We start from the raw sequence: 16,770 nt of genomic DNA on the forward strand, positions 1-16,770 counted from the left end.
AACTCGCGGCATGCTTTTAGACTGTATATAAAAATATCTGCACACATTCCAATTGCAGCAAAAAAAAAACAATGACTGTGTTTGTGCTTTTTGATGAGTGAGCAGCTCACTCTGGGAACTCCATGTTCTTGTGTGTGCACCAGGTGTGGAGCTCAGCTGTTCTATTAACCCCGACCGTGCATGGCTCATGTACTCAATCTAACACCTGTACGCAGCAACACACACACACTCACACACACTCGTAGTTCTTTTATGTGTTTGAGTATTTTAAATACATGTGAGTGGAGGCATATGGCAGCCACTTGTGGGCCATACAGAAATAGACGTCAGGATCTCTTCCAGCCTCTCGTTGGATCTCTCTCTCTCTTTCAGTCAGGCAGAAATATCTTCACTTCAAAAGAAGAAGCAGACAGCTGTGAGGTAGGATGCACATACAGCCAATTAAGCAGATAAAGTCATGCTGTTTTGCTGCCACGTGGTGTTTCTACAGTAAAAGCCTTGCTAAAAGAATATATAACGTTCATAAGTCCCATTATAACTAACATCTACTGTATGCACCTTTGAGTCACATAACTTTCACATAATACAGTAATCCAGTGAAAATCTGGACATTTTTTTTATCATTTCCAGAGATAAATGTGTTATTCGATCACCAGACAGTGGACCCGAGATACATGTCTCATTCCCACAAAGACAGGAAGGAAGGAAGTTGGCATCGTAAAGAATGTATAAAATTAACAAAAAGTCGGCACCAAAGTCACTTCCTTTAAAGAAAATAAAAGCCCTACTGCTGCTCTTTACTGTGTTTCTGTCACGTTTTTGGAGTAAAAGATCTGAAAAAAAAAAAAAACTGGTTAATCCAACTCTGTAATAGAATGTAGAAAGTTTATTCTTCATTTGACCAAGTGGCGAAAAAATGGAGTGCACAAGTTAAAAACAAGTTACATTCATATAAATAATTACATATCCTGTTAAATCTACCTAACAGCATTTATTTGGTCTCAGTTTTGGACCGACTGTATATATGTTTATAATAACACATGTATACAGTGCATGCATGCATATCCACATACCTCTTGGCTGGTTTACTTGTTTGAAACTACCAGACGTTATTGTAACACAATTAGTAATTAATTACTTACTCAGCCATTAGTAAGTAATAAATGTTCCCGCCCGGTCTCGAACCGGGGACCTTTCGCGTGTTAGGCGAACGTGATAACCACTACACTACGGGAACTGTGCATGTGTAACAGTCCGGCAGTCTGCACAGATAAGGCAGGGCGTGACACGTGAACGAGACACACTGCTGCTGCTGCTGTCGTCATTCAGAGACTGACAGCAGCAGCTGACCAACACAGCAGGACAGTCAGACGTCTGCACGCGCGGGAGACAACACTGCAGCAGGAGGAGTCAAGCAGTCTGACAAAAACCATGGATAGCACCTTACACCATCATATCCAAAACATGTAATGTTGAAAACAATGAACCTTCTTACTAATAAGTATGCTAAACAGTTCATATCATATGTTCCTCAGATGTAATTGCACTGGGTTTTAATTACATATGGAGGGTGGGTGCTTGATATTGTACAATAATATTAATAAATGAGTGCTGGTTTAAGTCGGCGTTCTAAAATAGCAGAAGACGATTATGTGCAAAGCCTTTAATAATAAAATCCCTGTATACTTATTTAGTTGCTATGCAGGGGAGTTACTGCGCGCTGGCGACGATATTCAAAAACACAACTTGATCTTATGATATCCTAAATGAATGAATCTCTCTTTAATTTGTCCTGGGTGTTTCATCGCAGTTTTCCGCTGCTGCTCTGTGCTGATTAAATATTCATTCAGCTGCAGAGAGCCTTTTGATAGCACTTTAATTAGAGCGTAGCTCAAACTGCACGGCTCCTCGGCTTTAGCGGGATTACAAGAATTGTTTGTGCAGTAAATGAGTCTCTTTTTTTTTGTTTCATTCCTTGCCAACACATCACACTCTTGGATGTTTGCCTTGTAAAACACAAGCGCAAAAAAAACTATTTTTACACTCGTGAACCACTTAAGGATAAGGTTTTTTTTTTTTTTTTTTAAGAACCAGTGTGACGCAACAGCTGCTGATGTCACCGCGGCTGCGTGAGGTCTCTATGACTCCGTTGCCATGTTGCCTCATCCGACAACTTCCTGGTGTGGGCCAATCGGCGGTGGTTTTCAACAGATAAAGAGTTGTGATTTGAGGATGACTCTCTCATCTCTGCAGGCGGTGTGCACCAGCGTGTCCAAACAGTGACACACAGATTCTGCACTTATGCAACACAACTGTGCCTGCAGCCAAGGTGAGTAAGAGCACTGATGCAGAGGGAATTGTGACTTATCCTGTGCTTCAGAGCAGAAAAAGAGACAAGTGGCCCTTTAATGCCCTGGATTTGAGATTAACACAAGCACATTCACCCAAATGTATTTGCTCAATGACAAGTCACATTTACCTAAAATGAGTGGTTGCACAAGATGCCAGGAAACAAATATTGATACTAAGTAGTAATAAGTAGTAATGTCTTGAGCACAGAGTACCATTGGAAACAAAAGCATATAAATATGCAGGAGAAGACCACATTTGAACACTTCCCCAGTAATATTCACGACTTCCAGAGAGCTGCAAGTTCAGGATGTCCTGTGCATGATGTGCAGTATTTGCCGTGATTATGAGTTTTCAAGTTCAGCGTGAATAGAGCACAAAGGCAGTAAACTGCGATGACTACTAGTGCTTAAGTTATAACACAATGGCCTTTGAATATTTTTCTTAAAAACAAAGATGTTTCTCGCTGAATACCTGTACCAAACCCAAATAAAAGCCCTTAACTACTACATAAAATAAAAAAAGAGATGCAAAGTCAGGTTTGTAACATTGTTATACAGAGGTTAACCTGTTTTTCCATGTCTAACTTTAACTAACACAGACATACAGCATGCCCACAGAAAACCTCATAAAAACCACGACACAGGGGCATCTACATCTGATGGAATCGCACAAGTGTTATCTTTATTTTCATATCAAGATAATTCACACAGAGATGATCTCATCACCTACCTACCAGAACACTGTTAAGAGCGTGTTAAAAAAAACAAAAAACAAAACATACCCGACTAATTAGATGATTAATACCCTGTTGTCACGCCTCTGAGATTAAAGTCGCCCTGCACATGCTCTGCCGTACGACCAGAACCGTGGGGGTCACTCTGGGTCTCAGCCTGAGAATGTTTCACTGACCTGCAGCGTCTCTCCTGCAGCTCATTAACCAATAGGAGAACCTGCGCGATGGGGATGGATTGGGGCCAATAAAAGGCAATGCCCTCCAGTGGGGACAGACGGGAGATTTATGTGGCTCATATAAAAGGCTATTATGAGACTGCCTGGCATTTTAGGCACACAGGAGGGACGAAACCCTAAAATGTCATGTGCACTAATCAACACACTCAAAATGGAAGAGTATAATTTTCTATGTGGGTTAAAATGCAGCGGGGGCCAGATGAGCGAGGCAGAGGCCAGATGATAATGGTTAGATCTGAGTCTTTCCCCCAGGCTTAGCCGACACGACGGCACCATTGTTCTCTCCGCTAAGCTCGCTGAACAGTGACAAAGGAAAAACCCTGCCCAGCAAGCGAGGTCATCGGCCAAAATAAGTCCAAACATGATCTTAAACACGCAGCCGAAAACAGCTACGAGCCGGTGACGGCCTAATGGTCGTTTGTTCTTTTGCTGCGAGGCACAAAACATACACATTATGTCTGCTTCGAAGCCAATTAGTGTTTGCAGCTAAGTCTCCCATCTCATCACATCCACACTGCGTCTTAATTAGAAGTTGTATTAGACTGAGGGTGTGAGGGAATATTCTCCGGGGAGCTTCCACACCATCATTCCTCTGAACACAGTGTGAAGAACATGACGCACAGAAATCACACAGACACACAAAGCAATAAAAAAACAAGCAGAATCTGTTTTTCTCTTCCTGATCAAAGCGGTTTGTCTTAACAAAATTCTGTGTCCGTTTAATTCAAAAGCAAAACTAATCTGACGAACAATTCATTTGCATTTGAAAGGTTGACCGAATAAGTCAAATGATGCATTTCAGATGAATGAATAAAGGAAATCATTTCACTCTTTCTCTTAATTCTGTCAAGGCATAAAGGGTATTTAAAAAAAGACTTTTCAGATTTTGATTTCTCCTGATTATTACAGGCTAAATTCAAACTTCTTTTACAAGCCGACTGAAACTATAAATTGAAATTACAGATAAAAGGAAATGATCAAAATAGACGCGTTTCTTTTGTCAGTGTAAAACTCATTAACGGGGAATTTCTGTGCAGGGCAAGAGCTGTGAGGCACAATCACATGCCACTCAAGGCCAAATGTGGCCAAATTTAGATTTCATAGAAACAGAAGAATGTCCTCCTTGTCACATTCTACGACATTAAGACAGGGATTTTGTGAAGGGCGGAGGAACGACTCCATAGAAGACTGTAGGTCAATGCAGTAAAGTCAGGGCTTAGTATGTAATTCTCTTTTTATCCTGCTCAGTATATCCAGTGGAAAACATGAACCCAAGACTGAGCCAGCTTTCAACTAGGATTCTTTATCTGAACCGATGTATTATGCATAAAAACACTGATGCATGCATGTAAAACAAACAAAGAGAGAGAGATTGATCCAAAGCTCTTCTCTTTGCACATTAGACACAGTTTTAGCAGCGTGTGCAGAGCTGAGTAAAGAACTAGAACAAGCACACATGCTTCTTTTCCATCGTCCATAAACAAAAAACATCTGGTGTAAGAAAAAAAAGAAGGTGCATGAGCCACAAATACCAAACATGAGTGGGTGTTCTGCTGTGTAAATCATCCGTCAAACAAAACAAAAGGTTCATGTCATGTAAACCTCAATACTGTTTATGATCAAATGACAATAATTGCTATTTCTGAATGAACCTCAATCCTATAATGGCACATCTACTGATCGCTTGTTTTCCATCTAATTATGGGGGATCATAGTTTTAAAGAATCAAACCACTTAATAAAACATAATTGGCTAGAAATGCCAGAAAATATCATATTTTAATCCAAGCTTTACCTTTGCAGCACTGAGTGCATTCGAAACTCAGACAGACAAAAGGTTCCAGCATCTTCTCGGGATAATGTGACAGTTAATTAGTGGAGGAAAGAAAAATCTGTCTGTGCTTTAAATGCCAAAGGACTTTTATATTTAGCTCAGTGAAAACAGTGGACGATACCTAAAATCAACAGTAGAGGGAGCCAGTCCAATTCCAAAACACAACCAGAAGTGAAAGGATTTGATATGAAAATACCGTGGACTCATCACTTGAGGACCAACAAAGGCTGGTGGGTGTAGAAAGTGACAGGAGGGATAAAATGGAGGCAGTGATCATGTCACATAAAAATAATCAAGAATTAAACTTCATACATGTTTATATATGATACAGTTAGTAAATGGGGGAATAATATACTGAATACAGCATATGTAGTTTGATCTAAACGAAATAAACACAAGATGCTTGGTTATAAGTTTTCCTATATAAAAAAAGAAGGTATTCTGTGCAAGTATTGCGACGGTGATGGATTTTCTTTGAGCACTACATCACTGCCTCTGCTGCAGTCAATAGACCCATCAGATAAGAACAATGGTCAACTCTGTGCTGAAAGAAAAGTCACCGGGGGGGAGACAGAGCGCACACATGGAGAGGGACACACTGATAATAAAAGAGACACAGAGCAAACAGATGGAAGTGACATTGGTGATAAATAGAAGAGAACAAATGTGATGGGGGGGGGATAAAAGAGAGGAAACACAGCTTGTCTGTGTATGTGACATGTGTGTGTGCATATGTCAGCCAGAAACCTTTTGTTTGAGGAGCTTGCTGCGGACGCGGCCCCATAGCTTGGCCCCGGTGTTGGTGTGCCTCTTGAGCACAGGGGTCTGGGGCTGGCTGGACAGATTGTGCTGGTTCTGGTCCACGCAGCAGTGCTGCTCCAGACGCTCACACACTGAGTTCAAGTTTACGTCTGACACCAGGATCTCCGTCATTCCCGAACGCCTCTGATGTCCCCCTCCCACCGGAACACAGGTGGAGGAAGTGTACCGCTCGCAACGAGGAGGGACGGGAGGCTGGATCCCCGTGTTGACCTCTCACAGATCAACAGACCAGGTGCTGGACAGAGAGGCTCCAAAAGGATGGATGGAAAAAAACAAAGCCTCCGAGAGATGCTGCTCACTTCAAAAAAGGGATGACTGATAAGAGAAAGGAAGACAAGATGCTACCATGGTTTCCTTGATAAGCCTGTAAATCCACGTTGATGCTTCTCTCCGTGAGCTCATTCCACAGTCAGCTGCCAACATCTCCTCACTGTGCAGTCTGACTTCCACAACAGCAGACACGGAGCGCTAGAGCGAGGCAGTGAGAGAGAGAGAGAGAGAGAGAGAGAACGCACCAGAGAGAGAGAGAAGAGGGAGGGAGCTCAAGGGAGTGAATGAGGTCCTGTTGTCACTGCTTCTCCAGATGTTGATGGACACACCTCCACAGGGAGGAGGGAGGAGTGGTGGAAGTAATGAAGAGTCAATGAAAAGAGGAGAGCGAGGGAGGGAGGGAGTGAAAAAAGGACAGATGAGGGAGCGAGGGACTGCTAAAGGCCGGGTCCGTGTTTTTTAGTGTTTTTTCCTCAGTGCTTTGACCCCTTGTCAACCTTTCCCAGAGCTGGTCAGCTCAATCCGGAAGTGAGTGGAGGGAGGAATCATGTGGCGATGAGAAGGAGGCAGAGAAGGTGTGAAACTTTGAAGTGGGAAGAAAAGTGAACATGTGATGGTTTTTTTTTCCCTCTTCTCCATTTAAGTCAAAAACGGTAAAAATCATCACCACATCAGTAAAAATGGAATGAGCTTTAAAAAAGCGTCCACGTTCCACGATCTGTGTCCACGCTCTTCACCCTCCTCTTTCTCTTTGTCTCTTTGCATTTCACTTCTGTAAGTTCCACCATGTTCTTTTTCCACTCACTGTTAATGTGTGTGTGTGTTTATATGATGTTGTTCCACTACAGTGCTTAACCCTGCCTGTTGACATTGGAAAGTCACTCAAAGACATGCACAAGCACTCCCACCCCCTGGGAGACACACAGAGCAAATCACCATCTTTATTAAACAGGACAGCCAGAGTCGGCTGCTCTTAGAAAGGCTTACGCCTCTGTGAAAAAAATAAATAAATACAATTATCGATTGGGGAAAGGGGAATCACCCCATGCCTGTCAAACTCCATCCCCGTTCACCTTGTCCTATCTCGTCTGAATCAGATGAGGGGGGGAACCGAGGTGCTTTGGAAAGGTTACAGTCATGAGGCTGCATTTTAACATCTTCAGATCAGTAAAACAAAACCGTCTTTGTGCTGAGAGGTAGTTGTGATTCGAGTTTGAGTGTACCTGCATGTGAAATGAAATGAAACCTGTTGTTTGTACAGATGTGTACAGAAATGATGAGTTACAGCTGTGCAAGGGGAAAAAAAACTCTGATTTAATCACGGAGGAAAGAAGTTAAAATGTTGTTTTAAATGACGGCAAACTATTGCATTTTTACTGCTATTTCTCTATCACTTGCATTGTATTTTATACTCGATGTGACTGAAAATCACAGTAATAAAAGGCACAGCTGCTATAAAGTTACAATGAAATACTGTGATTATACAGGAAACTGCTGTTGGATACAATGCATAACTACTATCAACTAGTCATTTACTACTAATTTACTCAAATGCACATGTGAATTTCTAGAAGTGTTACTTTTACTTTGTCTGCTGGAAAATTCCCTTTACTTCAGCAGTTACCAGCAGAGAAAGGGAAATGAACGCGTAACAAAAATAAAAGTCATGATGCCATCATGAGTCGCAGCAGACAGCAGCAGACAGGGTGATACCACCGTGGCCTTTATGTCTGACTCTGTGGAGAGAGAATGGGTGTGGGCTGCTCTGATATGGAAGAGACGTCCGCCAACCTTCACCACAGAGTATTTTTGTGTACTGGGCTTCGTAACTATGAGATATACACACAGTATGCGTCACATCTAGGAAAGAATGTCTGGGAAAACCATGTTTTGCAAATGGGGGGGAAGAAAAAGCCCCGCGGGGAAGCAGGAGATATTTTTGGGAAAGATCACAGAGGAGGGGAAGACAAGAATAGACCAGTGTTTTAACTGGCTATAGGGTAACGTTTGTATAAAGTATAAAGTGTTTCAGTTATTCTCGATGTGTAGCATCCATCAAAGAGAATAACAGGAAAATAAAATCAGAATTCCAAATCACTGCCCTAATGGTTATTTTCAGTCCAGTCTGAGATAAATCAATTTATCCTTAATGGAGATGTTTTTTTCACTCTAATATCTTAAAACCCGTCAACCTGAGATATGTTCTATGTTCTTCCACAGACCTACACATCTGAGATATATTATCACATTATCATAAAACTCGAAAACAAGAGACCAAAAAATCCACCCTTCCATAGTTCAACAAAGCTTCCTCTGTCTTTTAAACTAGGACGATTATAGTCTTTATCTAATCATAGCTAAACTTAGCAAACGATCAATAAATTGATAAATCTGATTATTTATATAATCTGTTATTTCATGAAGTTGTTTGTAACTTGTTTTGTCCATAAAATGGTAGAAAACTGTGAAAAATGTTCTCAAATCTCAAATCTTGGTAACATCATTTTATTTTACTCACACCAATAATTGATTAGTATATTGTTGTATTGTATATTCTTTTTTTATATATGTATATATATATGTATATATATATATATATATATATATATATATATATATATATATATATATATATATATATATATATATATATATACATATATACATATATATGACCAGAGTCAACCAGAGTCTAACGCTTCACAACACATCACATGCACAAAATCACAGAGTGTGCACACGTGAACGTATGAACTCCCCCAGCAGCACACAAACACATACTGTACATTCATAAAGTGATATATATCGAGTGCTCCACTCTCCGCACCAAGCGTGAGCTCATAACTTTTTTATGGCATTAAAACCATCATTGCACACGCAGACATGTTGACCCAGAACACTGCGGGTTCACACAACTCCACACACATTAAAAACCGCATGCACACACAGACCGCCACACTTCAACCAAAACCCACATTTATTCTATATATGTCACTGAAACAGAAAATAATAATAGGAGTGAGATGTGTCACAATAATATTTTGTCTCTATCTTCTTGGAAAAATAACTATTTCCGGCTCCCTGGTTCTGCTGTGTTTCAGAGGAGTGGAAAAAACGGCCCCTTATTTTCTTAAAAGGCCCTGGCAAAGATAAAAAAAAAAAAAAAAAAGGACTACAGAGATATATTAATTGTAGGAGAAGAAGAACTGTGTGGGGCCTTGAGCTTGAGAGACATGGGAATGATAAAAAGAGAAAAGAGGCAAGACGAGGAGGAGGAGGATGACGTACAGTGGGGAGACAAGATTAAGACTTCTTGTGGGAATGAAAGACGACATAAAAGAAGAGAGCAATTAGTAAAAGTGGTAATCCTTGAAATCTGTTTGTGTACCAGTAATGGTGTTGATGAGGCAAAGTCTAACACAACAGAGCACTTTCTGCCCGGAAATCTGTCCAGAGAACAACTTCATTAACACGATTAAAATTAGATTACATTTTTGGGATATGAAAAAAAAAGAAGAAACATTAAAAGTGAGAGAACAGATGGTTCAGGTCTGAGTGCCTATGATCTGACTCAGGACCGGTCCTGGTTCTTAATTATAGATGGGCTGCGTGGCACAGCCCCTCGTAAAGCTGCTCCATACGACCAGACTGTTGGGGGTTTTCCCACTTTCTACTCCAAACTCCGTGTGGGAGAAAAAGAAGCAGGATTCTGTTGATGGTGCGATTCTCTTGTCCTGCAGATTTCAGCACTATGGTCTGCCAATCGCAGAGGCATCCGTGAGCCCGGGATGAATAAATGATCAATTTAACGACTATACGGGCGCTCTGACATGAATATGGAGCAGCTCGGAATCCATGCCCGTGGCTCATAAATATGCAACGGGCCCCTGACCGCAAGTCTACAGTCAGGTGTTTGCTATTCAACAAGCCTCCGAGTGTACAGTGCACATGCACAGGGAGCTTTACACAGCTGCTGAAAACATCTGCCTGTGAATGTTCTGGAGCCGACCTTCACTGTATTCCCTCCGTACAAGTAACAAACCATGTGTGTGATGTAACTACGTCATAAATGGCCTCCGAAGACATAGCTGGGATATTTGACATCAACAAGAGCCTGTAACTACAACAACAGATTGTTTTTGACAGAACGTATGTGCTATACGGTCAAATTCAGCTGTGGCTTACAACGTGGACTTCTCCCGTCCTGTCTTCTCCTGCATTATGTGTAGCACACTGTATGGGTGGTTGGTGTTTTGGCCCGGTTCTGACCTGGTACCACACGTGGGGACAGCCTTAATTATGACACAGCTGGCATTAAATTGCAGGTTGGATTCGTCTTCTGTGACCATACGGTCTGGCTTCCCAGGCCTTCATTCAAAAAGCCACTGAGGTCATAGCTGCTTGCAATAACAAAATGTTTTTAATGAATCTGACTGTACAGGTGTTTGTGTTTGTGTGTGTGTGTACACGTGACAGAGAGAGAGAGAAAGAGAAAAGAAAGGAGAAGACTTGAGTGAGTCAAAGCTCTACTCCAGCTACTACAACATGAAGTTTTAACCATTTGAAAAATAAATCATATTGAGATCAGTGTTAGTATTGTGGCTATAAATAAATAAATGAGAGGTGAAAAGCTAGAAAAAAAACAAAACTGAAATGGGCAACACCTATTGTTTTTTTTGTGAATGGATCTGAGGACACATTCAGAAACTTCAGACCTGAACATAGTACAATCTGCACATGATCAGATCACTCAGGAGGGATGTTAATACCAGGTCTGAATTAGGTTATTGTTGTAAATAAACATTTAAATAAACTTTTAAATGTGCTATCCCTCTACTCAAGACTCTTTTTTTGGTTGCTATGGATTAGGGGTTGCCAGAGCTGATCTTTTTTCTAAATCCACATTATTGAATTGGCAAAGATTATTTTTTTCTTTTCTCTTTCTACAACCCCCCACCCATCTGAATATATTAGACACTTTGGATGTTAGTGCTTTGCCCAGGGGCACATTGGCATGTAAACTAACCGAGCTGAGGATTGAACACTCGTATCACCTCGCTGACTGTACTCTATTCCATTGTAAGTCGCTTTGGATAAAAGCGTCTGCTAAATGACATGTAATGTAATAATGTAATGTAATGTATCACAACCTGCGAACATTACTGATCATCTCATCTACTGTTAGAATTGAATAGATAATCATCATTATACTAAAAAAGATACTTTTATGATAGATAATAAGCATATTTCTCCTAGTCTAGACTCCAGCACCAGTCCCGTTCATCTTAGCCACATCACAGGCTGACAACATGGCGGTTCATAGAGGCCGAATCACGCGACGTTGGGAGCTCAGTATTGGGTCATTTTGCCAGAATAAAGGTGATCTTTTTTTAGACATGACAATCAAGACTTTGGGCTTATTTAATGAGCTCATCGGACACAAAGTGCTGTGTTTTCATCCCGTGTGCCCTCTGAGGACTGTGACTGACTCACATGATGATTGATTGAGTGACACCGATAGCTACGAGCCATGCCACGGATAATTCAATCAGATTTAAAGTGATGGGCCTCCATAAGTATGTTTACGGAAAGACCCACTCTACCTCTTTGATCTCTCCAGCCTGATTCTCTCAAGCTTAAGCAAGAAGGAAGGGAAGAGAGTAAATGAGGTGTGTGTGAGTGTGTAAGGGGGCACTTGACAGAGGGTCCTTCAGGGTACAGTGAGAGTGGTTAAGATGGGAGCACAGCAGTGGTGGGGTGGTTTTGGCAGGGTGAGAAATCGTAGCCTCGGGGTGCTCTACAGATTAATCCTGCTTCTCATTCCTCTGAGCCAGTGGGAGCAGAAACTTCCTTCGATTAACCGCTCCATCACTTATTAAGCACTTCAGAACAAAAGGTGGTGATGGAGCACGAGGAGGTAAGACATGAGAGAGAGATGGGGGGAGGTTTCATTGGCATGGAGCTGGAGTCTGCTGTGTTGGGTGTGGTTGGGATGAGAAGGGGAGTGTGTGTATGTATCTGCTCAGAGACAGAGAGTAGGAGGAAAAACAAAGCTTTCAGGATATGAAAGGCTATGAATAGACTAAGGCATTTAAAGCCTTGAAAATTCTTCATCTCCTTTAGTGTTTTATGGCAGGTGGCATTGTTGCTCCTCTTTCCCTTTCCAAATAGTAGTCCTCTACATTTAAAATGTACTTAAAGGCAAATCTAGCCAACAACAAATATTTGAGTCTAACCAGTACAAGTGGATGCAGAGAATCAAAGATAAAGGGGAGAAAACAGAGCGAGGTGAACTGCAACAGCAAACAAAGCTTTCGGAAGCAGAATGAGACACACAGTGAAGCAGGAATGCTGCAGGTTTTATGACAAATACCTTAACAAAACATTGAGGTCAGACTCTGCTAATCTGATGTTCTTCACATCTCTCTTTGCTATAACTGCTAATTGTTATGTTTAATTCAACGTTGTTGTTTTTTTATTTACCACATACCACTAATTTCGTATTTTTTCATCATGATTTAACTTCCTCCCGTTTTTTGCTCATTTAAAGTGAAATATGAACCCAGTGGGCACTAATAATGCAAATCACAGGTAACACCCCATGTAGTTACCAAGTTAATCTGTCTCTGCGACGTAGTTTTCGGCAGAGAAATGAGTCTAGAATAAAAGAGTACATGTAAGGTGCACACCAAAATTCAAATGCGTCTTTCCTTGGCTCAGAGTCTATTTCTTCATTACACAACAGAAGTGTCTCTGCAGAGATAATTACACCTCAGCAACACAGTGAACATCCTTGAATTACATCTCATCCACTCGTCCCTGGCAAACACTGCAACACAATCTCAGCCAAAATAAAACTTTATTTAAAAGAAACCCATAATAAAAAAAAAAGAAGGTAAAGCTGCCAAGTAAATGTGGACTTTTGAAACCTCATGATGATGGTAAAAACGATTACAAGCAAAGCTCCATGATAGCTAGTGTTAGTTGATGTTAGTGTAATTAGGACAACACCAGATTGTGTGTGGGGGTTGTGCTATGTTTCAACAACACTCTCAGATGTGGAGTTAGAGGAAACACTGTCGTACTACGATGTGGACATGGAGGCTGAAGTTGTGATCTCGGCTTGACTGGGACATGCCTGAAGTGCACAGTGTGACCTAGTTCCAGGATGACAACATCACTGACCTGCTTGAATTATTCATTCTGAAGTGTTAACCCAAAGCTGACTGGACGCAGCCACCTGGAAGATTACATGAGCATGGAGGAAAGAGATGGGACTAAAAAGAGGGGAGATGGTAACAGGATTATCTACAAAGACATGAGATAAGATAAGGAGGTATTACACAACTGGAGGCTAGAGCACAGTGCTGTGGTTTCCAATTTACTTTAGCCCCCAAAAATCATTTAACCATCACATAAAAAACCCTATTTAAAGGTCATATGCTAAGCGGCTATAGCTTTAACACACACACAAGAGATTGCACACTGTGTGTGCGTGGGTTTCCTCAGTGTTCTCCCGTTTCCTTCCACATGTCCAAAAAGGCAGAGGACACTCTATAGAGTATGTTGAACCTGCGATGGATTGGTGTCCAGGGTGTACCCCGACTTTTACCCAGCAGGGATTGGCACCAGTGGGCCCCGCAATCCTCATGCAGAGGATAAAGGCGGTAGACAATGTTAAATGGACTAGTACTTTCAGCAGGATAGTGATCAAAACAAAAATGGTACAGTAAAAACATTTTTTTATATTGTCAGACAAAGTATAGAGGCAGACAACAATTGAGTTCATCGGTTTCCTAAGTTCCGACACTCTCTCCTTCCTGCAGAAGAGGGTCAGCAGTGATTCTGTTTACTCATTTACAGCAACTTCCATCTCCCCAGTTCCCTTTCCATCACCAATAACGAGAAAAAGAAGACAGTTAAAAAAAAATCAGTGACAGGTCAAAACCTCATTAGCAGGTGAAGAAGACAAATTAATATAAGTGGAAAATCAATGAATCAGCAGCAGCAGCTTCAGCTCCCAACATGAGCTCTGGTGATTGCTATGTTGACCAGTTAACCAGTCTTTGTGTAACAGCGTTAGCAGCGCAGACAAACCACCTCAGGCTAATGGAAACTTCATCTCAGTCTCTCTCTTTCTCTTATTTCACCTTCACGCTGCTTTGATCTTCAATTGGCTTCTTCTCCTGCTTCTATTTCACAGATATAGAAGACAGATTATAAACTAAACCAGAGTGTTTCTCACTGATGATATATACAGGCAGCCAGTGATAGGATTAGTGTGGCTTGATCACGGTGGCCTCCATCTAACCACAGCTTATCAGGAGTTCTTCATGCAGGAGGAGTGAACCGTCACCAGGTCACACACAGATGCAAGCAACACAAACACCACCTGCACACATCCCTCTCCTGGCTATTATACAACACATCTTACGTAATTACGTAAAATGTGTTACTGTGAAACAGACTTCTGAGACGCCCTCCTTCATAAACACCCACTCCAGTCTCTTAAAGCAGGAACAGCACAGGGAACAGGTACGCACTTGAGCTGGCGCCCCCGGTGGATGAACATATTTAATGCTTCTGCCCGGAACCAAAAAATATTGCTCTGCACAACGCGACGGTTATGCAACAGGCTGCTCCGAGTGAAGCGGCACACTGAGAAACACTAGGAGCTGTGTTGTTCTTGTAGCTTATGCATTGTGGTGATTCATATCATAGTGGTATATTTTATAGTGCCTGCGTTCAAACGGTGCTGCAATAAAGGATTGTATAATAACATATAATAAGGAAGAAACTCAGGAAAAAGGAGATTCATTACAGCTATTAACATGGTTGTGTTTTTGGTGCCACACAAGGCTTAAAGCTGCAGTGCGTCATGTTTGGTGATTTTTGTTGTTGATGTTATGAAATGATGTAAAATTATTTGCATGTGGTTTCCTTCATCTGACAACAGGCTCTGTCAAACAATACAATCAGGCCTGACTGAGGGAGTGTTTGTGTGTATGGAGCATCAGCACATGGGTGGGCGGAGTCAAGAAGCATTTATCTTGTCAAACCGCTGAAAGATTGGGGTTTTTCAGCAGGAGAGTTCACTTTTCCTGGGCAATTCTTTGTGTTTTCAGTCAAAGTCCGACCTGTTTGCAGTCTTCTTACTCTACAATGCCGCTGTTGTCTCCACCTATATTGACATAACATGAACTTCCTGTGTGCAGCACAGAAATGTCACTGCAATACTGAGAAATAAAGAGAGCTGATAAGACTAATCAGCATCGTGTGAACTCATTTTACATTGGTTTGAATCTAAGAGACATTTTTATATAGATGAAAGTTAAGCAATGCAGTTTTATGCAGTGCATAATGATCTAAGCACAGGATTAATATTCCTTAACTCATGCAGATGACAGAAGATGAAGGTAAGGCAGCACCAGTGCTGGATTTGGTGAAGCCATGATCTCATCGCTTTTACACAGCTGACAAGTTGAAAACATCCTTGTGGGGGGTCAGTGGGGATTTAAGAAACATTTCCTCCACATGAAAACAATTACATCATCATTAGCGTAATTTATGGTTGCAAAAAGGGGCCCAACACAGAGGCCTCAAGTCAAAAATTGCAAGACGCTAATCAAAAGGAGCTTTATTACTGAGGTGCAGGGAGAGTTATGCGAGCGCCTTTTAATCATTTCTGTTCTGTGTTAACGTCATATTATCTCATTACAGTATATACAGCATGTATCTGTGAAGTGAGGATGGACATGTATCCTGGTGGCCAGATGTCAGCCTGGTGACAGGTTTGTAAGGAGGAACTGGAAAAGAGTTTCAGACTGGATGGCACATGGAAGGCATTTTTGATCAAAACTGATGCTCGGTTTCCCACAGTTTTAGTACACTCTCCTTATCATGCAAGTTTGTTTTTTTTGTTTTGTTTTTTTTTTTTTAAATCATGAAACCAGATAAGTATCCATATCACCACCAAAATCAAAATACCAAAAATAATTTCTCCTTTGGGCAAAGAACTACATCCCTCGAAAATGTTATTAAAACCCATTCCCTTACTTTTTGACCCCTGAAGACTCCGCCCCCCCTTGATGGAGGCAACAACGAATAGATAAAAGCAGAGTAGTTATGAGTATCAAGCTTTTGAGCTCAGAATTCATGAAGTGTGTACAGTCTGAGCAGGAAACGGGCAGTCTCCCTCCCTCCCTCACCCTGGGACAGCCAGGAAGTCATAAAGCATCAAACGACTGGCACTTGGCACTACTCATGTTCCTGCCATGTGAATAGCACAATGTCATGGGAAGTTATAGACTTAGAACCTGAGGAGCGATGATTGCAATAACTCAATGCTTTGAGGGTAAGCTGGGGGTTTCAGAGTAGTTTCTGTACACGAAGAAGACATGTTAGTGGTCTGTCAGTGTCGTGTGCATTTACAATTGATCACAGAGAGACTTTGTCCCACTCAGATAAGTCAAGTGGAGGGAACATGGAAAGGTGATGAGCACTTACTGAAAACAGACATGAAGT

At 41.4% G+C, this 16,770-nt stretch overlaps 1 protein-coding gene and 1 non-coding gene across 5 annotated transcripts in view; both read right to left on the reverse strand.

The window, feature by feature from the left end:
• Positions 1–16,770, reverse strand: part of abr (ABR activator of RhoGEF and GTPase) — a 123,511-nt gene that overhangs the window by 8,606 nt on the left and 98,135 nt on the right. The window contains exon 1 of one of the 4 annotated variants that reach the window (XM_044042855.1): positions 5,902–6,445. The exons of the other annotated variants lie outside the window; for them this stretch is intronic. Within the exon in view, the coding sequence (XP_043898790.1) occupies positions 5,902–6,087 (186 nt within the window). The 5' untranslated portion in view covers positions 6,088–6,445. Of the gene's footprint in view, positions 1–5,901; positions 6,446–16,770 lie in introns of those variants that run through there. 4 annotated transcript variants of the gene reach the window in all.
• trnav-aac lies at positions 1,165–1,237 on the reverse strand. Its single transcript has one exon. It is a non-coding gene; the product is annotated as a tRNA-Val (tRNA).

This window comes from Solea senegalensis, linkage group LG13, assembly GCF_019176455.1.
Source record: "Solea senegalensis isolate Sse05_10M linkage group LG13, IFAPA_SoseM_1, whole genome shotgun sequence".
Taxonomy (NCBI): domain Eukaryota; kingdom Metazoa; phylum Chordata; class Actinopteri; order Pleuronectiformes; family Soleidae; genus Solea; species Solea senegalensis.